This window comes from Apium graveolens, chromosome 7 (genome assembly GCF_009905375.1).
Source record: "Apium graveolens cultivar Ventura chromosome 7, ASM990537v1, whole genome shotgun sequence".
Lineage (NCBI taxonomy): Eukaryota > Viridiplantae > Streptophyta > Magnoliopsida > Apiales > Apiaceae > Apium > Apium graveolens.
The window spans coordinates 195,119,875-195,143,979 of NC_133653.1; the positions used below are offsets into that span (position 1 = coordinate 195,119,875).

At 34.3% G+C, this 24,105-nt stretch overlaps 2 protein-coding genes across 2 annotated transcripts; both read right to left on the reverse strand.

Annotated features, from left to right (window-relative positions):
- Window positions 1-2,927: 2,927 nt before the first annotated feature.
- Window positions 2,928-4,698, reverse strand: LOC141671060 (berberine bridge enzyme-like 8). Its single transcript, XM_074477151.1, has one exon. The coding sequence runs from the start codon at window positions 4,580-4,582 to the stop codon at window positions 2,993-2,995; it is 1,590 nt and encodes a 529-aa protein (XP_074333252.1). The 5' UTR covers window positions 4,583-4,698; the 3' UTR covers window positions 2,928-2,992.
- Window positions 4,699-20,780: 16,082 nt separating this feature from the next.
- LOC141672181 (berberine bridge enzyme-like 24) lies at window positions 20,781-22,498 on the reverse strand. Its single transcript, XM_074478711.1, has one exon. It carries the CDS (start codon window positions 22,470-22,472, stop codon window positions 20,871-20,873), a length of 1,602 nt encoding a protein of 533 aa, XP_074334812.1. The 5' UTR covers window positions 22,473-22,498; the 3' UTR covers window positions 20,781-20,870.
- Window positions 22,499-24,105: the final 1,607 nt, after the last annotated feature.

Here is a 24,105-nt window from a genome sequence, read left to right on the forward strand (position 1 = left end):
ATTTGGAGATGAACTCAGCTGTGATTCGAGGCTGCTTAGAATATTACCCTAATTAAAATCGCCAAATGACAAGAATACGTAATAGAATTAAACTCTCCCCATCAATATTTATGTAAATTTTTGCACGTTCTCCAAAAGACAAGTTTTTAAATTTGCCATCGCTAAAATTGGTGTTGCTATCCGACTAATGTATAGGTTAATTTTTTAAGTTTAGACGAGCTTATATAACTAATTATTTATTTACAACACAACCGAAATAAAGTACTAAGAAAAGGAAAGAATCTCAGTCATGGGCCTAGGCGGCTAAGCCCATCCCAATTCTTAAGTCCAAGTAGGAACGGATCTGATTCGGTTATATCGGTTGTGAATCTCTGGATTTTCTGGCGCTAAACTGTACCAACTCAAATTTTGTAAAAGAAATATGTCTTTCTACTTTAATGTATCAAAATATTTTGACCAAAACTAAAGCTGGCCTCTAATAATTTCGGCGACCGCATTCCATTGCTATTCGGTTGCCGGTATAAATTCACGTATGTCTTCTCCCCATCTACGAAACAACGACTGTTTTTTTCATATATTTTCATTGTCAGTTACAGATAATATATGTATACATATATATGTATTCAAATTCTACCATATAACATGTATATTCATATCTACTTGTATACATGAATCTCTATTCTATCGGTTTAATTATATATATATATATAATCTCAACCATAAACCACAAATTTTTTACATTTAAATTAAATCCTATCCATCCAGTTACTATTTTAAATATTATTTTAATTCATCACCCCACCTATCAACCAACCTCGTTGTCCAACAGTCCTTTCGTTCAACTCTTCTCTACCTTCTCTCTCCTGTCCTCTCTCTTCTCCCTCCTCTCACTCATCTCTCTTCGCCTCTCTCTCTCTCTCCCTATCTCTCTCTCTCTCTCTCTTCTCCCTCCTCTCACTCATCTCTCTTCGCCTCTCTCTCTCCCTATCTCTCTCTCTCTCATATACATATAACCATACACACACAACTCCCTCGCCCATCTTCATCATCCCCCACCTCCTCCAAACATCATCAACCTCCGCCGCCCGGTCAAAGATACCGCTTAGTTGCCAACGTCGAATCTAGTGTGATTATATTGTTGCGATTCTTGATTTAGGTAATAGATCATAAAATAATGTATATTTTGTAGTGATTTTGGTTTTTAGTTAATGATCCTTCAATAATTGGGGGTGTATGTAGATTATAGGGGTGGTATGAATGGTGGTGGTGATGTGGTGATTATAACTTAATTGTAGTGTTTTATAAGAAATTTGGTGATTTTTGTTATAGTATTGGTGATTGTAGTTGATGAACGGAGTTGGTGGCCGGATCTGGTGGGTAGAGGCAGTGACCAGTTGTGGTGATTTTTTTGTTCCGATGGTGATTTTTTGTTTGCTGGTGGCCGGATGTTGTGATTTTTATGTTTCCAGTGGTGATTTTATATTTTGATGGTGGTGATTTTATATTTGACGGTGGTGATTTTCTGGAAGTCGCCGGAATTGGTGGTGGCCGGAAATGGTGGTTGCTGGTGATTGGAGGAGGTGGTGCGTGGTAAGTAGAAAGAAGATGATGGAAGAGGTGATGGTTGGAGATGATGATGAGATTTAAAATGAGTGGTCTAGATTAAAAATAAATTTAGATTTGTGTGGTTGAGATTAGATCTCATATCTCACCAAAAAAATGTTCTCAATGGAATAAGACCCTATACATATATATCTTAATGTGAAATTTTATAAATTTTTTATGTATTTTTGTGAATCGGGGGTTCGAGGTTATATGTCTAATATTTAATTAAGGGTACCGATATGCCCATACCATTCATATTTGTATGTTTGGTTGTCTTTGTTTATGTTCTTATAATCTATGCATGCTTTGCTGTTAAATGACAATCAAACAACAATGTAATCAGTATTGCATATTTCTTTTTTGGATAGTTCCATTTGAGTTCCTGAATCAGCACGGAAGCGTAGAAGACACGAGTGTTAATTCTCGCAGGACTCTTACAAGACAAATCTTGAATCTACAAGGTTTTTTTAAATTCACAAGAAAATTAAGAAAAAAATTCTTAGGGTTTAAATTTAATAAAATGTTTTTTTAATTCGTTACATCATAAGATTGTTTACATATAGGGATATAAAATTCTAAAATTAAAATAAAAATCCTAATTAAAATAAAATAATAAAAAAAAGTAGTGTGATCATGCAGTTTTGAGCATGGGTATGCAATTTCTTCCATCTTGCCACAAAAAAGTTACTGTTATATTTTTTTCGCTTTAGAATGGTCATGTTATCTAGCTGCGTGACCATGACATCATATGTGCTCAACTGTGATCATTCCTTTACTCTTCTCGAATTTCATTACACCATTGATTAGCACATAAATTCTCCTACATCAGACTCCTCCACTTCAAAAAAATTAGACCTCGAGTTCTCATCTAGGATAAAGTATTTCTTCAACTTAATATTTATCTCATCATGGTGATATTTTTAAAGGTAATGATCTTAGAACTTTACTTTGTACACGAACTCATCTCCAAGATTAAAATATTGTGAAAACAACACTTGGACTATTCCAACCACGTTTTATTAACCATTGCCCACTTAGAACTTGAACTAATTTCAACTTCTTTAAACTCCTTAACTATTGTACCAAATACCGCACTTTTAAAATATGTACCGAAGTTACGCTTATCCTTAAATGTATATAAAATAAAATTTCCATCAATATTTATGAATTCAATTGCATTCTCCCTACTTTTCTCACATAATGCCCCGGATAAGTTCTAATGTTGTAAAAAAAAACCTCCATTGTATGGTAAGGATTTTACGCTAGTATTTTGTATATAGAAGTACGATAGTGTTTTGGTAGAATGGCGAAATTAAAATTATTTATCAATTTCTAATTCAGTTCAAGATCACTACAATTTCTTGTCAGACTTGCTACATTTGGATGATTATATGCTAAGAACAGGAATACTTTGGCCGTGCCTGAAGAAATTGGTAGGATCGACCGCAGCCTTCACTTTAAGCAATCTGTCGAAATTGTTACCAAAATACTTTTTGCCCCAAACACTTGCCTCTGCATAAGTCCTGCTACCTTGTCCAATATCAAGATCAAGATAACTCACAAACGAAGTTCTCGGGTTTAGGGTGACGAATGGTGCATAATAGTCAAACAAATCATTGATCCACTGAAGTCGTTCTGTGACATCATTATCCAGGGTAACTCCCATGTTGATCATGTACAAGATTCCCGGCCTATGTGGGAATGGAAGTGAAGTCTCTGAAAAATCATTCATTTTCCCTCCAAATGGGGTATATTGTATCAGCACTGTCCCTGAGGGAAGTTGTAAAATCCTATCCCACACGCCTTTTAGTCCTTCTGCAGATATTGGTACTCTCACAAAGCTTGATTTTCCTTTGGAAGGATATCGGGGAATTGCATTTCTATTTAGCAAGATTTCTGGAGGAGTTCCCTGTGAAAAATTTGAGAAGTATGGTGCAGATTCGATCCAACTTGATTCGATACAATCCTCTTTCACTAGCCCCAACTCAGGGAAACATGTTTGCATGATAGGAAGTAATGTATCAATTGGGCCAAGATATAAGGATTGAAAGATGAACCGTATAGTCTTTTTATCTTCACGAGTACTTGTAGCAGTTTGTATATTGTCAACTATACAACGAACATCAAGATCTCGTTCTCCAAAATTTGGAGCAATTGTTTGCCAGCGTCTGAAGAGCTCAGCACCATTTTGTTCCAGAGTTCTAGTCACCCCAAATCTGGTGACGATATTTGGGACGGGAACAAGCTGAATCCTCCAAGAAACAACAATCCCAAAGCTAGAGACACCACCTCCTCTAATAGCCCAAAACAAATCTTCCCCCATTGATCTTCGATTAAGAATTCTCCCGTTAACATCAATGAAACGAACATCAAGTGTGTTATCAGCAGCAAGACCATATTTTCTTTTCATCATGCCATAACCACCCCCACCAATAAATCCACTAACCCCAACAGTTGACCAAAGGCCAGCTGGGAACCCTAAAGTGGAGCTTTTCTCTGAAATTCTGTAATAAAGTTCACCCAGGGTCAGCCCAGCACCAACCCATGCAGTTGAGCTTGTCAAGTCGATATCTACTGACCGATAATTAATCATATCTACCAGCACAAAAGGTTCCGTTGCTTGATAAGATTGACCCTCGAAATCATGACCACCTCCTCGGATTCTGATCGATAGGCCAGTTTTACGAGCACACCAAATCACAGATTGGATCTGCGAATCCTGTATAGGTGTAACAATGAGTAGAGGTTTGGGTGTTTCTGGTGTGGCAAACCTTAAGTTGTCTATTCGAGCATTCAAAATGGAAGTGAAAGAAGCGTTACTTGGGGTATAAGTAACTGCAGAAATTGCGTTGGAGTTGAACGAAGTACGAGAAAGACATTGAATGAAAATCTGGACAGCGCCATCTGTCGAAAATGCCTGAGAAGATACTGAAAAAAGGAGAAGAAAAGCTAGTGAAAGAAGCCAGAAAGAAGGCATGTTTGTTTTGTTGTTGTTGATATTGTATAGTTTGTGAAATGATACGCGAAAGATATAGTGATAGTAGTTGCTATTTACAGGGATATCCAGAGCATTAATGGAGCTACGAAAATATGGATGGTACAATGGTGAAATTGAAACAAGTCTACTTTGGATAATAAATAGAGTTGGGTAATTTTTTGTTATTACTTGGGTGACTTGAAAGCATGTTTGGCTAAGTTTAAACGGCCGGCTTTACGTGGTTTTTGACTTAAAAGTCAAAAGATGGTAGTGGTTATCAAAAGTCAGATCCGTTAATAAAAGTTGATATCATCATTCAAATAAATAACTAATTTAAAAGTTATAATTTCTCTGGTTCAATATATAAGTTATTCAATTTTTACAAACATTTTAATGTGTTATGAATATATATTTAAAATAGAGTAAAGTGAATTTTATATACCTGCACTTTAACTGTCACTACTTGGGATATTGACATTTATAACGTATTTTTTGCTCCAGTGAACATCCAGAATTTTATAAAATGTGTACTTCCGTCAAATCAATTTAACAGCATTAAAAAAATTAGGGATAAAATCGTCTTTTAATGATCATCTTCTTCTTCAAACCCATGATAAACGATTTGTTCAGAACTTAGAGCTCACAATTCTGTTTAATTTGTTAACCAAATCAACTCATTTAACTTGCATTAAGATCGTCTATTTCTCATCTATAATATCATATTAGTTTTAAGTATCAAAGATTTAATTTCAAATTTTGTGTATTTCAGATTTATGGGTGTATATCGGTGAATTAAATCAGTGATTCGATTTTCAAATATTTATTGACACTACAATATATTTTATAATTTAACGTAATGCTTTTTCTCATAACTTAGTTTACAGGAGTATTACATTTTTTATGATTATTGTTAGCCATCTGCTATATGTTAGAACTAATGCACTTTCACATTCATCTTTCTCTGGTATATTATAGGAAGATCATTTATTAATTGTAAGTTCATGAACCTTGCAGGTTGATTAACTATCTATACGTTCATTGAATCAACTATCAAATTAATTTTATAAAATTTTGTAGAGTTATAAATAAAGCATTAATTGTACACATTCAAGATAATCAATCAATCAATCAAAAAACACAAGTTCTTTTATACATCTGTTCTTTAAGAGCTCTGCAGTAGCAATTCAATTAGTTTCCTACAAATTGGTATTAGAGTAGCGTTTGAATTCCAATATGGGATCGAACTAAAATATATAGTTTGAATTTCAATTCCTAATAGTGATTATCAATAATCTTTAACGCCTTTCTTTAATAGCGAAGATTATGAGTGTCAGGAGATTAAAAATGAAGATTGTTCTACCGGCAAAAGGCTTGTGAAATATCATGGAGAAAGGCTTTACAGAACCTAGTGATGAGACTAACATGTCTGAAGTAGAGTTAAAGAAAATTGAAGTATCTCACCACCAAGATGCTAGAGCACTGATCAAGTTTCAAATGGGAGTCACAAAATTGATATTCTCTTGGATTTCAAGAGCATCCACTACAAAGGAAGCATGAGACATTCTTGAAGTAGAATTTCATGGAGATGATAAGATAAGAAGTATTAACCTTCAAACTCTCAAAATATTTTTCAGAATTTGAGAATGAAGGAATCAGAAAATATTCAAAATTATCATGCCCGGGTAACAGAAATTGTGAATCATATGAGAACTTAAAGTGGTAATATAACTGACCAGCATGTTGTAGAGAAAATCTTAATCAGCTTGGCACATAAGTATGAAAATATTGTTGCTATTATCGAAAAACTAAAGATCTCAGCAAATTAATAATAATAAAAATTGATGGGATCGCTACAAGCACACGAAAATAGGATATTATACAAATCGAGCAAGCTCAAAATGCATTTCAGTCAAGAACAGAGGTGAAGTCACAATAATTTGCAAAAAAAAGTGGTTACAACAAGGAGCAAAGGAAGGCAGATCGGCGAAAAAAGAATTAAAATTTTACAAGCAACAAGAAGGTGGAAAACAATGAGAAACGTACAAGTTTTAACCCAAAATTATTTTGCAACATCTGCAAAAAGAACAGCCACATAACATCTAATGTTGGTTCAAAGGTAAGTCTCAAGGTAATTATTGCAGTAGATTTGATCATATCGAAAAAGATTGCAAATTTAAATTTCACGAGAAAGTAAATTATACTGATGAAAAGAATGAGAACAATATTTATTTTTTTCATGACATTCCAGCCTTCATGAAGATAACAATGTTTGGTACTTTGACAGCGGCTGTACTAATCATATGTGTGAAGATACAAATATTTTTTTTCAATTAGATACCGAAATAAACCCAAAGGTAAGGATGAGAAATGGAGCAGTAGTCAAAGTTAAAGGCAAAGGCACAATTGATATTAACATAAAATTTGGTGTTAAATATGTTCGTGATGTTCTTCTTGTTTCAGATTTAAAAGAAAAATTATTAGGTGTTCGAAAACTTTTGAAAAAAGATTATTGTCTTTTTTTTAAAGATAATTTGTGAAGAATTTTTAACAAAAAAGAACAAAAATTAGGCCATTGATGAAGTGAAAATGGAGAGGAACAAAACTTTCTTTTAATGTTTAACTACAAGGCTTTAAAGGCTGATGATTTTGAAGATTCGTGACTTTGGCATAAGAGATATTCTAAACTAAATATTCAAGGATTAAAGCTTCTCAAGCAAGGAAACATAGTGGATGGCTTACCAAAATTACAAAGCGAGAAGAACCCGTGCGAAGGATCACATAATGCCATTTCCTCAAGGGAAGTCATAAAGAGTAAATGAGCGCTTGAAACTCATACATACCGATATTTTTGATCCAATGAAAAGTCCATCTTTGAAACAACAAATGTATTTTATAATTTTTATTGACGATTTTTCAAGAATGACATGGATTTTTTTGAAAGAGAAATCAGAAGTTTTCATTGTGTTCAAAAGATTTAAAGCTCTTGTAGAAAAACAAAATGGTTGTGATATAATTATATTTAGTTCTAATTGTTTTTTAAATTATATACCTTGTAGAGTATATGTTAAAATTGCTCCAATCTATTTATTATAGCCCTGTACAAAACATACTCAAAACTATTTTTTTATTAACTTAATAAACTAGACATCAGTTCGTGCCGGAAACGATGTCTAGTGGGTGTTTTACATCTGTTATAAACCAATGTCAAGAGGCACCGACTTTTCTCTATACCCACGAAAACATCGGTTTTGAAATAAAAAAATATCATTTCAGAACTGATGTCTATTTCCCTGTTTCTAGTAGTGTAAAGTGCATTCGGAGTGATAGAGGAGGTGAATATACCTCTAAAAAATTTGAAGAATGTTGCAAAAATGAAGTCATTTGAAATCAACTTATAGTTGGATATAGTCCACAATAAAATGGAGTTACAGAGCGGAATAATAGAATAATTGTTGAAATGGCCATATCTATGATGAACGAAAAAGGGCTACCAATAAATTTTGGGCCGAAACTACAAATCAACCGTATACATCCTTAACATGTCCTACAAAAGCTGTTAAAAATATGACACCTTGGGAGCATGGAGTGGAGAAAAACTTTTTGTAAGTTATTTTAAAATATTTGGTTGCATTTGTTATGATCATGTACCTGTTGAAAAGTGATAATTGACATTTTATACCACTTAGAGCGTCTCACAACGGCTTGAATTGGTGTCTTGAACTCGAGTATTTTGTGTATTTGACGCATTTTAGAGTGTTTTTGCATTACATGGTATAACTTTCTTAGACATGTGGATTTCATCAAAATAAGCCTAAGGAAGTGTTTGGAATGAGTACCGGGTTGATGTGCGAAGAATTTACAAAAACAGAAGCAAAATAATAATGTTTCCAAAAGGGTTGCAGGCGCCCGCCTGATGAGGCGCCCGCCTGGAAGGAGGAGGCGGCCGCCTGGGTGCGGATTTTCAAAATCTGATTTTTAGAATACGAGTTCTATTGGGCTTCTGTTAGCGCTGGTTCATTTGGGCTATTATATAACCAACCTTGGAAGACGTTTTCGACAACAGGTAACAAGGAGCGAAGGCAATAAGATTGAGAAGACCGTTTTAGCACGCAACAACGAAGAAGAGGAAGCATACGTTTATCTTGTGATTCTTTTAATTCATTGTAATAGTGGATGCTAGTTTTCTTTACTCTTTGAACCTTAATACTCTTGTGACGTACTCCATTATTTATTAAGTATTTTTATTAGTTTATATCATTGTGTTATTATCATTTTTTCATATGAACCCATGGTGACGATGAGTTCTATTATGGGCTAATCGTGATCATGGGATCATAGCGGATTTACTATGGATTTCTTTAGTTAATTGTTTAATACCTTGGTATATGGTGATTGTATGATATCTAGCATAGGTTGTGCTTATTCGTCTTATGTGCGTAGCGAACATGTAAGATAGCTTGTTAATCTCTTGTGAAGCGACAGTGAATCTTGAGATTTAGATTTTGCCATGCTAGCATAGGTTCGTGTATTGTATGCATGATTAGTGGGTAACTCTAACCGTTTTACTTGTCCTGTGTAATCATAATGAATAACTTGCGCTTAAATCGTTATGTTGTCAAATTCTGTAGACATATAGGGTCTGAACATAATTGATGCATATTCAACTTCTATCTTAATTGTGGATGCTTGGTAGAATGGTATTCGTACAAGGAAAGTTGGCGTCTATCAGTTTTGTGTTGTTCGATTAATATCATCACCATTACATGCTAAGGGTAATAACAATAACTATTGAATGAAATAGTAATTAAGTTATGATCTCATGTGTATTTATATTTTTAATTTAAGTGTTTAATTCTCATAGTTAATATTAGTTAATCAACCTTAATTGTTATTGTCTTGACATTGAAGAATAAACATACATTGGTGAGTAAGTGTTAATTAAATATAATTAATTAGAGTCTCTGTGGGAACGAACTAGAATTCATTCTATATTACTTGCGAACGCGTATACTTGCATGAATTATTTAGGGTATGTTTTGTGCCTAACAAAAAGCGTACTAAATTAGACGAGAAAAGTGCAAAATATATTTTATTGGGTATACTCTTGAGACTAAAGTATACATATTTTATAATATTTAAACTAACAAAATGGTTGTTAGTAGAGATGTTTTATTTGATGAAACTGCAGCCTGTGATTGGAGAAAAAACTTGTGGAGTATGTCAAACATCAAATTTCTTTAGAAGTAGATGAAGAAAGTGAAGAAACAGAAGAAGGACAAGAGCAACATACTCATACATCAGAATCTGAGGATGATAATGAAACTCCACCAAGAAAATTTAGGCGATTGAGCGACATTTATCAATCCTGTAATTTTGTGGTTGGTGAACTAGAAAATTTTGAAGAAGCAGTTAATCATGATGTATGGAAGCAAACAATGGAAGAAGAAATGCATATGATTGAAAAAAATTGAACACAGAGCTTGTAGAAAAACCAGAAGAAAGAGAAATTATTGGGTTAAAGTGGATCTACAAGACCAAGTTAAATCAAAATGGAAAAGTTTATAAGCATAAGTCGAGGCTAGTCGCTAAAGGCTTCACACAAAAGACTGGTGTTGATTTTCAGAGACATTTACCCCAGTAGAAAGGCTTGAAATTATAAGAACTTTGATTGCTCTTGCTGCACAAAAGAGATGAAAAAAAATTCAACTTTATGTTAAGTCAGCTTTCTTAAATGGAAAGTTAGATGAAGAAATTTTTGTTGAACAACCAAAAGGGTTCTTGATGGAAGGGGGAAAAAAGTATACAAACTCATAAAATCCCTCCACGGTCTTAAATAATCGTCCCGAACATGGTACAAAGAGATTGACACTTACTTTCTGAAAAATGAATTCCAAAGAAGTAAGAGTGAAGCAACTTTGTATGTAAAGAAAAAAGGAAGCAACATTCTCATTGTTTGTCTATATGTCGATGATCTAATTTTCACCAAAAATGATAACACGGTGATTCAAAGCTTTAAAGAACACATGATGAAGGCTTATGGGAGTGATTTAGGGTTGCTTCATTACTTTTTGGGCGTTAAAGTATCATCAGGAGCTGAAGGGTTTTCTGTCTCACAAAAGAGGTATGCAAAAAGTATTCTTGATAAATTTAGTATGTCAAATTACAAGCATGTTTCTACACCATTGATTATTAGTAAAAAAATATCAAAAGACGATGTAACATCAAGGGTAGATAGCTCTCTTTACAAAAGTTTAGTAGGTAGCTTGTTGTATCTTACCGCAACAAGGCATGACATTATGTTTGCTGCAACTCTACTATCACGATTTATACAAAATCCTAGTCAAATTCATTTTGGGGCAGCAAAAAGAATTTTGAGATACTTGTAAGCAACTCTGACTATGGGATCTTTTACAAGACTGGAGAAAATTTAAATCTGATTGCTTATTCGGGTAGTGATTGGGTTGGAAGTATCGATGACATAAAAACTACCTCAGTTTATTCATTTTTACTTGGTACACACTTTTGTTCTTGGCTATTAAAGAAGCAGAAAGTTGTTGCACAATCATTAGCAGAAGCGGAATATGTGGCAACAGCAAAGGCAACTTCTAAAGCTTAAGAAGGATTCTTGAAAAAATTGGCGAAAAACAAAAGGAAGCAACTTTTCAATTTTGTGACAATAAATCTGCCATCTATATAGCAAAAAATCTAGTGTCTCACGAAAGGACACATAACAATCAAGTATCATTTTATCCAGGATGCAGTTGAAGAAGGAGAAATACAGTTATAATATTGCAAGTCTCAAGAATAGTTTGTTGATATTTTTACAAAATCTCTCTCTAAAGAAAAGTTCTGCTACATACGTGAAGGCATTGGAGTTGTCAAATAAGTATATTAAGGGGGAGTGTTGAAACTAATGCACTTTCACATTCATGTTTTTTTGGTGTATTCTAGGAAGATCGTATATTAATTATAAGTTCATGAACCTTGCAGTCGAACATCTAGAAGTATTTGTAGGTTCATTGAATCAACTATCAAATAAACTTTAGAATTTTTTGTAGAGCTATAAATAAAGCATTAATTGTAGTCATTCAAGATAATTAATGAAAAAATAAGTTCTTTTATACATCTGTTATTTAAGAGCTCTGCAGTAGCAACTCAATTAGTTTCCTATACCATATACACAAGAAATCATGTTTAGTTGAACATACATGTACAATGATGGCTTTTGAGCCACCAAATTATTTACCATTAGATCTCTGGATCTTTATCTCTCGGAGACTGTCACCGGCTTCTATTGCTCAATGCAGGTTAGTTCGCGAAGCATGGAAACAAATTATTCAGCTTTGCAATCCGATCATGCTATTGAAGAAACACTCATCCCATTTGGCACGCATCCCATTTGTTGCTGGAAGAAGTGTGCCAGATGAAGCTCCAGAGGATAAAATCAAAAGAATGTTCAATAAACCATATGTTTGTATCTGCAATGATGCTCAACGTTGATATATTTTTTTTATAAATATCTTCAATGGATTAATGGTCTGTCATTTTTCTATAGTTTGTAAAGATTGGACTTATGATAGTATTTGGTGATGTATTATTGAATTTTTTTAAAATATTATATAGTTGGCATCAGTTTCATTCCAATATGTTACGATCCAAATTTGTAATACTTTTTAATAATATTTTATCAGCTTACCTTTAGCTTTTCTTTTCTAACGAGTTAAGATTCATTACTCAATCTAAGATAAGGAAATGGACTGTTAGATATATTTGATAATGTCATGGCTAATATGTTTTATGTTTAGATTTCAGATCTTATTTGAACAGAACAAATCAGTACTTAACTGATCAGTACTTATACTGGAAGTCAGAACTTAAGGGATATCAGTACTTATGTTATCAGGAGATAGATATCAGAACTTAAGTGCTGAAGGACGATCAGATAAGGACAGTAGCTGATTAAAGTTAAGAAGATCAAGATAAACATAAGAAGAGATATGCATGAAGAAGGAATTCCGTGAAGAATGGAATACTTGGAATAGAAGATATCTGATTGATATATTTTAGGAAGCAGAATTATATTCCATATCAATTAGCGAATATCTTGTAACTGTGTAGTATATAAACACAGACATAGAGTTTACACTAGATGTGTTATCATTATTGAGAATATTGTTTAATATAACTCTAGTAGCTCTCGTGATATTTTGTTCATCACTGAGAGATAACAGTTCCAGATTGTAACAGAGTTTATTGTTTAAATAAAGTTTGTTTTCTGTTACATAAGTTCTTGAAGTTTGATTTGATTGTAATAAACACTGTATTCACCCCCTCTACAGTGTTGACTTGATATATTAATGAAAACTATCTTTACTTCAAGATTTTGTCTCTGAGTTATTTTATCTTGTGTTGATAAATCCTGATTGATATTCTGATGACCATTTAAATTTTGTTTTTATTTAAGTTCTGATTCTCCGTCAGCACTTATTCATAGAAATTATCTCGGTCGTTTTTAACAAGATTCAATTTCAGAATATTAATGTTGCAGTGAAAAACAATCCAATCAGTGATAACGGGTTAAAATTTGAATTGTTTCCCTTGATAAAAGGAACAGTTTTTTTTCCTTGAAACTCGGCAAATGGGTAAGTCATGATTACTGTTTTCTCGAGCCCAGTAACTATCCGTTATTACTGCATGTCTGACAGGTGTCCAACGGTAACATTTTTTTTATAAGTACAGCAGAGAGAAGATTTCTTTAATCTTTTTAATTTCTTCATCTTCTATCTCTCTTCTTACTTTTACTCTCTTTCACTTTACTATTTCCGTTGTTTACATACAGATATTATATCAAACACCTATCAGGCATACTTAACTCTAAATTTTTCACATGGCACCAAAGGATTTAATCATTGATGGAGCAAAGTTCGTTCCAAACAACTATGCTGCAATTCTTGATCATACTGAAGCTCCATCTGAATTGCATTTTGTGCAAGATCTTCTTGCACATAGTGAGGTTGGGTACGCCTTAACTCAGCCTGAATTCTTTTCAAGTCAACAAGTTCTGAGGTTCTGGAGGACTGGCGTTTTTGATGATGGTGGTAACCGTGGAACTCCCAGTATTATCTTCCAAGTGGGTGATTCATCTTTTGTAGTCACTCCTGGTACAGTACGCAGGGCTTTACATCTTCCAGAGGATTGTACTTTCTCAGTTCCAGAGGACTCAGCCCTTCGGGAGTTAATGGCTGAATTGGGATATGAAAAGAGTCTGACGAAACTTGGACAATTGAAACGGGCTAATATCAGAAGAGAATGGAGTTTCTTCTTCGATTGCATCACCAAGGCCTTTGGCAACAAGTGTTCAAATTTTGATGTCATCCCAATTCTGAGTCAGCATATCGGGTATGCTATTATCCATCAAACTCATTTTGATTTTGCAACTGGAATAATTGGTTTTATTGGGGATAGGATGACAGAGGATCGAGATGTTGTTTATTTTGCTAGATTCTGTCAACTTATTTATACGTATTGTACTGCTGAACCCCAGTTAGTCAGCACTCAAACCCCACCTTTTAAGGTTGCAAAAAGGTACTTTAACGACCTGATAAATGCTGACACAAAGAAATCAATGGTGAGACAATTACAGATTCCTCCGTCTGTGAAACAGATTCTGGTAAATGCTGATCCAGCTACTTACAAATCTGTTTACTCAAATGTTCAACCAACTCACCATAACCAAAATCCATCAACCTCAGTCCCTACCTCTCATTCTACTCAACCTACCCTCAGAACTTATCTCAAATCCTATCTCTCTACTTCACAGAATGCTCAACCTTCTTCTTCAGCACCTACTGTGAAGCCTACATCCTCTAAGCCAAAGAGAACAAAGACTGTTCCTCAAACATCTCAGAAGAAGAGGAGGATTACTTTGAGAGATGAATCAGATTCTGAGGATCAGATTCCATCTTCAGAACCTATGATAGATGAAGCTGAGAAGGCAACTTCTCAGAAGGATTCTGCAATTGGGGGTTCTAGGCTTCTCAAGAGGCTTAGACGTATGACGGTTCCTGCTACTCCCAAGGAATCCAAATCAACAAGAAAGTACAAGAAACAGAGGGCACAGAGGCCAGTTTCAGATGATGAGGAGGAAGCAGCTAAGGAAGGGGATCAGGAATCTCTGATCTCACAAGACAAGGAATTTGCTCCAGTCACTTCTTCTCCATCAACTCCATCTCAGGAACCTGTATCTGACAAGGCTAATTCACCTTCTATATCTCTTGTTCATCCAGGCACAAGTGCTGAAATTGATATTCAGAACTTGGTTGTGCCTGAAATACTTTTCTTAGAAGCTCCAACAACAAATAATCCTTCCACAACACCTGTTACTGATGCTGTTCAAACTCCTGAGTTATCTCTAACACCTTCTCTGCATCAAGATGATGATCAGATTTTAGGTGAGCATCAGGATATGGCTGTTGATCAGAACTTAGTATCAGATCAGCAATTAGAGGATGTTGAAGCCTCCATTGCTACTCATACAGTTGTCTTATCAGAAGATACTGATTCTTTAAGTTCTGATACTGCAAATGTTGGAGATACTGGTGAAGCTGCTACAACTGTAGATGCTGATGCAGCAGGTCCTTCAGGACATACTCCTCCACTGACTCTTCCTAAGTCTGAACTGCTAAAGGAGTTTGTTATCAGGGATGCACCAGTACCTTGGAGTGAAACTCCTGCAGGTCAGGAGTGGACTAAGGAATGGAACTCAGTTTCATGTGTTCCAAATGCTTTACATCTTGCTGAGCACTTGACTAAAGCTGATGAAATGTTAAATTCTGATGATTTTAAAACCCAGCTTAGGGTCACTGCATTGAGTACTAAACATCTACAAGGTCTTCATTCCAACACTCATGCAGAGCTACACAAGATTCAGGAGAACTTTATTAAACAGGAACAAGTTTGGAAACTTGATAAGAAAAAGTTCTTCCAACCTACCATTGACAGGGTTGCTTATATTGAGAAAACTCAAGAGAAGCAACAAGCTCAGATTGATCAAATTCTGTCAAATCAAGCTTCTCAGCAATCGCAACTTACTGAAATCCAGACCTCAGTGGAACTACTTATCTCTCTTTTATTACCTGCTGATGCCAAAAAGGGGGAGAAGGTAATTAAGTCCAAATGCAAAATCAACAAGTCACTGCAAGGAAAGGATGATGGAAAAGATGACCAAGGAAACTCTGGAATGGGTAGTGGTCATAGTCAAGGTAGAAGGTTTACATCAAGACAAGCTAGTCACAGAACAAGTTCTGATACTGGGAAAAGAATAAGTTCTGCTGCTGGTAAAAGGATAAGTTCTGATGAACTTCTAGATCTTGATGAGGAAATGTCAAGACAGTTATTTCTTCAAGAAAATCCAGGGATGGACTTGGAAAGTTTAAAGGAAGAAGAAGCCAGACTTAAATCAGAGAAAGTCACATCTAAATCTGTAGCTTCTAGTAAAAAGTTACTTCCAAAACCTAAAGGCATTGTGATCAAAGAAAGGATACATACTGAAGAAACTTTGGCTAGATCACAACCACAGATAGATCCAAGATCCAAAGGTAAAGAAAAGGTTGGTGAACCTATCAAGCCTTATGTATCTCCTGAGGAAGAAGAAATTACTGATGGAAAAGATAATCTTGCTCTGACTTCAAGAAAAGTTCTTAAAACAACCTCTGACATGGCTCAAGTTGTTCAGAGTCAAGAAATTGTAAGTTCTGATATTCAGAAGAAGCAAGTAACCTCTGACAGTGCTCAAGTTAACTTGATATCAGAAAATAAATCTAAAACACTCCTACCAGGATTCACTAAAGCAAAACAGACTCAATCTTTGAAGACTACTTCAAGTGGTTTTGAAGCAAGAGTAGTTACTGGAAAGGAAGCTAGAGATAAAACTGGATTGGGAAGTGCTGATGAAAGAAGAGTACACAACACTACCGATGATCCAACTTCCTTGAGTGAACCAGGTATTGGAGCAACTCCTGAGAGATTGAATCAACTAGAATCTGTACAGATGGTTTACCATACCTACTTGAAAGAATACATCATGTTGTATTTCATGACAGATGGTAGGGTTTATCATATAAGACAAAATGCCATTCCGTTGAAGTATTTTGAAGAATTGGAGCATGTATTGTTCTTACTTCAAGTGGATGACAGAATAACAGAGACTGCTGCAAACTACTTAAAGGAACAGATTCAGAGACAGAAAAGACTTTATTCTGTTAAGTCTGACAGCAGATATGTTCCAAAGTACAGAAATCACAATGGTGATATTGTTGATATGAAGCCTAATACTGCACAGATCAGAACATATCTTGGTATTAAGGGGCTTGAATTCAATCTAGAGTCTAATAAAGCTTATGTCATAAGACTAGATCGGGAGTTGAGAAAAACAAAGATTAATGATCTCAGAGCTGCAATATTTCAAACTGGTGAAGATACTGCAGAGCTTAAAGATGTCAAACGGAGAATGATTGATGAACTCAGATATGCTGAGAAATGTTTGTTGAAGAATTATCTCAGAACAACTCCTGACATCAGAGAGATCAGAAAATGATGAAGCCAAGTCGAAGATCTACAACTGCTTAAATTCTGATATTTATACAGATTGAAGTTGTTATCAGAAGTTGAATTGGTAAAAACTTTAAGGACTGTAAGTTGTAGTTATCTTGTCTATTTCTCATGCATTTGTACTTAATGTTTTTGACATCATCAAATATCTGTTAAACTTGTATATTTTGTTAATTTACAAGTTGGGGGAGATTGTTAGATATATTTGATAATGTCATGGCTAATATGTTTTATGTTTAGATTTCAGATCTTATTTGAACAGAACAAATCAGTACTTAACTGATCAGTACTTATACTGGAAGTCAGAACTTAAGGGATATCAGTACTTATGTTATCAGGAGATAGATATCAGAACTTAAGTGCTGAAGGACGATCAGATAAGGACAGTAGCTGATTAAAGTTAAGAAGATCAAGATAAACATAAGAAGAGATATGCATGAAGAAGGAATTCCGTGAAGAATGGAATACTTGGAATAGAAGATATCTGATTGATATATTTTAGGAAGCAGAATTATATTCCATATCAATTAGCGAATATCTTGTAACTGTGTAGTATATAAACACAGACATAGAGTTTACACTAGATGTGTTATCATTATTGAGAATATTGTTTAATATAACTCTAGTAGCTCTCGTGATATTTTGTTCATCACTGAGAGATAACAGTTCCAGATTGTAACAGAGTTTATTGTTTAAATAAAGTTTGTTTTCTGTTACATAAGTTCTTGAAGTTTGATTTGATTGTAATAAACACTGTATTCACCCCCTCTACAGTGAAAGTGTGACCTAACATGGACAATGATGATGTTTTAAGAGAGATTGTAGTAATTTGGAAGATAATTAAACATGAAGTCCGAGAAAACAGCTAAATTCTCACCATTTCCTAATATGCATAAAATTTGAACTTCTGCATAAATTTTGAAAGTAAATCTTTGTTACTTAAATTTGATATCATATTGTAGAGCAGAATGAGACAATTTAATTGTAATTTCAGACAAGAAATGAATGAGATATCTTCTGAACAAATTGTTAATGGTGAAAACATGTGGAAGAAGAAGATTGTTAAAAGATAATTTTACTCCCCCGACTCTTGAAACATTATTAAACTGATTTGACGAAAATACACATACTGCAAAATTTTGAATGTTCAGTATAACAAATAATAATTTATGAATTTCAATATTTCAAATGGTTTGAATTATAAATATATAAAATGCACTTTACTTTTTAAAATATCAATTTTTGTTGTTTGTTTTTAAAAATTTAAATATATATGTAATTTAAATTAATAAAAAATAAAAATATTCATAATTTTTTTAATTAAAGGAAAATATTCATTTTTACTATTTTATCAAACCGTCTAGAATTCAGACGCCTTATATTATGGATTATAGGAGTGCATAACATAAAATAATTTTAACCTATATTGACTAGAACCCGTTTAGTTAATTACTTATTAAAGTGCATATTATCTACTTTAAGTAAAAAGTTTCAGTTTATTACGACAAGTTTGAAATCTTAATGCCGGTCAAAACTAATGTCCCGGGGAGGGGCATACACGGGGAACTAGTTTGGGTGTAGGATTTGATGGAATGTTTTTTTTTGACAAAAAGCTGGGAGTTTTATTACCACTTCGAATCTAACTTGATACAATATTTAACCGAACTCGGAATGTTAATTCAATTAGTATTTAGTACATACAGGTTTTTCCATTTTTAAAACCAGAAAATTGATCGAAAAGAAACTAATCAATTTTTTTTATGATAATATTTTTCAAGAAACGACTATTCCAATATATAACTAACCGCGTATTAAATGTAATTGACAGTCTTCACACAAGATGACTGGTAATGAGACAGTCGATTATGTGTGATTTACGTGTCGCCTTTTATAAAACTGACTATGGAAGAACATTTGACTTCCGTCGATTTATAAATGATCATCAAATTTTCTTATACACGTAATCAATTAGACACATTTGTAAATACACAGTTAAATAAAGAGACATCCATTACCAGAGTTCACTACAAGAAAGTAAGGGTAAATTCGACCGCGCCTAAATTTCACCATATTCGGTCGAATTTAGCATGCGCGGCTAAATTCGACCGAATTCCGGTCGAATTTACCGGTATATTCGACCAACTTTTCGTGTCGGTCGAATTTAGCACGAGGAAAAAAAAGTGGGAACAATTTCGCCCAAAAAATAAATTCCCGCACAATAAATTCGACCGAATTTGGTCGAATTTATGTGCACATACAGATTTTTATGTGCACACGGACATATTTTTATGATGGTATTTTGGTAACTGTAATTGTTCATATGTACCAAATGCTTGCAGTTACCAAAAATATATGTAGTATTATTTGTCAGTGGTTATGTAGTATTTTTTTTTCAGTGGATTATGTATTTTCCAGTGGTTCTGATATGAAACAGTGGAGTCCGGTAGAGCGGTTTTTTAATAATTGTATTATTTTTCCAGGAGAGTCCAGGAGAGAAGGCTACTGCGGTGGATGGCACAAATGTTGTGAAGGTGGATGGCACGGACGACTTTGAAGATGAAGATCCACACGCACACATGTATCCTCTCCTTTAGGCCTTACTGCCTTATTCTGAACTCATCTTTTGCAAGTTTCAGTTCAAGTCTGTACTGAAAATATTAGGCGGTGTATGTAATGAAAAATATTGGGTTGATTTAGCACTTTGCTTTTGGTTTATTAGTTGTAATTTAACTAATGGTTACATGTTTGTATTTTATCACTTTTGAATGTTTATTTGGGGATTATAATTGCAAAATGAGATGTTGTAAGTGGTATTACTATAAACATGTAGCAAATTTCTAAATTGCATATTTAATTTGATTGGAAAACATTTAAAGATTAAAGTTTTAGTATGTTAAATACGACTGAAGTTAGACTAATACAACTTAAAAAAATCTGGTATATTATATTCAACTAGAAAAAGTAAATTTTATCGCTAAAATCAACCAAAGATGGTCTAATTTATAATAGCAAAATATGGTCGAATTAGTGTGTGACCATATCAGGTCGAATTTATATTTGACCAGAGTTGGTCGAATTTGATTTTCGACTATATTAGGTCGAATTTAGGAACGATCATATTTGGTTGAATTTAGTATTTCGGTGGGATTTTTGATTTTTTTTGAAAAAAAATTGAAATTTTATTTATAAAATTGAATAAAAAATTACCACAAAAATCAGTCGAATTTAGTTGGTCAAATTTAGTACGATCGAATTTAGTTGGTCAAATTTAGTGCTTGTTATTTTGGACTAGCCTTTTTTCGACCAAAGCAATATGTCCACCACCAAGATAGCCATAGTGATTCGATCTTTGAATTTAGCTAAATTCGACCGTTTCGACCGAAATTTTTTGGTCGAATTTAGGTAAATTTCTTGTAGTGGTTAAACAGTACCGATTATCATAAACGACCGGTCTAAAACCGACCAAGATGGACGGTGATCAATCTAAATCTTTTTCCTAGCGGTGATAATTTGATACATTTTAATATAATTTTACTCGGGAAAAAAAAGAATGACATGTATTTCTTTGAAATAATCAAGCACTTGCTAATATTATTAGAAACATATCTCTGTAAATCAATAAAGTAAACAAGAAAGACCATATAAATGAAACAAACGAAACAGGAAGTATATGTCATGATTATATGCTTAAAACAGGAATACTTTGGGCGTGCCTGAAGAAATTGGTAGGATCAACCACAGCCTTCACTCTCAGCAATCTGTCGAAATTTTTACCGAAATACTTTCTGCCCCAAACACTTGCTTCTGCATAAGTTGTACTACTTTGTCCGATATCAAGATCAATATAATTGACATACGAGGTCCTCGGGTTCTGGGTGACATAGGGACTGTAATAGTCGAACAAATCATTGATCCATTGAAGTCGTTCTGTGACATCATTATTTAGGGTAATTCCAATGTTGATCATGTACAGGACTCCCGGTCTATGTGGAAACGGAAGTGAAGACTCCGAAAATTCGTTCATTTTCCCTCCAAATGGGGTATATTGTATCAGCACTGTTCCTGTGGGAAGTTGTAACATCCTGTCCCACACGCCTTTAAGTCCTTGTGCAGATATTGGTACCCTGACAAAGCTTGATTTCCCTTTATAGGGATACCGGGGAATTGCATTTCTATTTAGCAGGATTTCTGGAGGACTTCCCTGTGAAAAGTTTGAGAAGTATGGTGCAGATTCGATCCAACTTGATTCGATACAATCCTCTTTCACCAAACCTAATTCAGGGAAGCTTTTTTGCATAATAGGAATTAACCTATCAATTGTACCCAGAAATAACGATTGAAATACGAATCGTACTGTCTTTTTATCTCCACGAGCACTCGAGGCACTTGTTATAGTGTCAACAATACATCTAACATCAAGATCTCTTTCTTCGAAATTTGGAGCAATTGATTGCCAACGTCTATAAAGCTCTGCCCCATCTTGTTCTAAAGTTCTACCAACTCCAAACCTGGTCACAGTTTTCGGAACAGGAACAAGTTGAATCCTCCATGAAAGAGCAATTCCGAAACTAGAGATACCACCTCCTCTAATAGCCCAAAACAAATCTTCCCCCATTGATTTCCTATCAAGAATTCTTCCATTAGCATCAATGAAACGAATATCGAGTGTGTTATCACCAGCCAGGCCATATTTTCGTTTCAACATACCGTAACCACCTCCACCAAGAAATCCACTTACACCAACAGTAGACCATAGACCAGCTGGAAACCCTAGTGTTGAGCTTTTTTCCGAAATTCGATAATAAAGTTCGCCTAAGGTTAGACCAGCACCAACCCATGCAGTAGAAGTTTTTAAGTCAATATTTATTGACCGAAAATTAATCATATCGAGCATCACAAAAGGTTCTGTAGCTCGATATGATTGACCCTCAAAATCATGACCACCACCTCGAATTCTAAGTGACACGCCAGTTTTACGCGCGCACCAAATCATAGTTTGGATCTGCGACTCTTGCGTGGGTGTAATGATGAGCAGGGGTTTTGGTGTAGCTGAGGTAGTGAACCTCAAGTTGTCTATTCGGGCATTTAAAATAGACGTGAAAGAAGTGTTACTTGGGGTGTAAGTAACTGCAGAAATTGGTTCTGAGTTACCGGAAGTGCGAGACAGACATTGAATGAAAACACGGACATTGTCATCTGCAGAAGCTGCCCAAGAAGAAGTTGAAAAAAGAAGAAGAAGAGCCAGAGAAAGAAGCCAAGAAGAAGTCATGCTGATTTTCATTGTTGATATTTGTTGAGTTAGTAAAATGTGATGGGAAAATAGAACGACAGTTGCAGCTATTTATAGCGATATCGGAAAATATATAATATGCATGGGCATTGCGGCCAAGTAAGAAATTGAACTCACGTTCAAATAATAACACTATGAGTCTATGAGTAATGCTAAAAGCAAGAGAAAATGTATAAAAAATATTATTACAAAATGACGTGACATGATTGAGGTTACCGGATGAAATAATTTAATCATTAATATTCTTGTGAGTGCAGGAAGTTTAATTTTATTTAACGGAAAAAAATTGACACGTATTTTTTTATAAATATTTTGAAAATCAATTTTGTAAACCCAGCTAATTTGGCCAACTAATTTGCTTTTCCATGATATGATATTAATACGCGCTATAATTTGGTACGTAGTAGACTTAGAGCTAAAATGTTTGGCCATTTTCTTCTCTTATTTTTTTTTTTTTAAAAGAAGCAAGTTCGTTAGATGCATTTATGGATATTGTCTTTTGATCATAAATTTTCAAGGTAAAGGTGTAAAAAGAATCAAAACTCGTACAATATAACATACGTAGACACCAAAAGTCTAACATTTTGGACCTGCTCCAGAGTCAACTGGCGTGTAATTGTCAGTCATTGTGAAAGATGAGCTTAATCATTGAATAAATATATTGATTTGTTGTTAATTAACGAAACCTAGACCCTAGTTCGAAACAACTTCATCTATACTTATACTGAGGTAACTAGTATTCAACTCCTTCCAGAACGATGTGATCAACGTTGTTACTTCATGCACAGTTTACCTTTTGGCTTTTTGATGATATATTCTAAAGATCTAGTTGGTTTTTCCTCATATATCTTTTAAGTAAATGAATGAATTTGCTATTCAACAATAATGTATTAGAGCTCATGCTAGGAGACTCGACTCCGGTTCAATGGCTGACTCGCTGTTATCTCCAACATTCTCGCAATTTATTAGAGAAGGTTTAGGCAAACCTTGTAAATACTATCTTTAACAACTGTATTGACGTTAATAAGAGCTGATAATTGTGCAGGTAGTATTCTAGACTTGGTCATGCGCCCATGTAGAAATGTCCTAAATTCTCCAGACCTCGCATTAATACATTCTTATAATTTTATAAACATCTAGAATCACCAACTATATATTATCTTTGTCTGCTCTTACGAGTATATTATATAGACATCATCTTGATGTTCACATCACATCTGCCTCGGCTGTCAAATATTGTCATTTATTATAAACCCAAATTCAAACAAAACAGCTAAGTTTTGTAACACATAATGTGTTACGTGATCTTTTCTAAGATATATATGAAACTATAGTTTACAAAGTACTTCATAGCTATAAATGCATCAATCTGTAAACAAGTAAGCATATGCAAATCAACCCCACGTCTCTCTGCATCTCTTCATTCTCTTGTATAGAATTATCAGATCTGCAAAGTCCTTTAAAATAGTGATTGCATCATTCGTAATAATTTGATTAATAGGCTTCAGAGTTTTGTACCCAGATAACAATTATGAGCAGATAACACGAGGTTTTCGATTTATATAAAATACAAATATGTGCTAGGCCACTTCCCACACGTCTGCACCAAGTAGCTAGGCTGTAC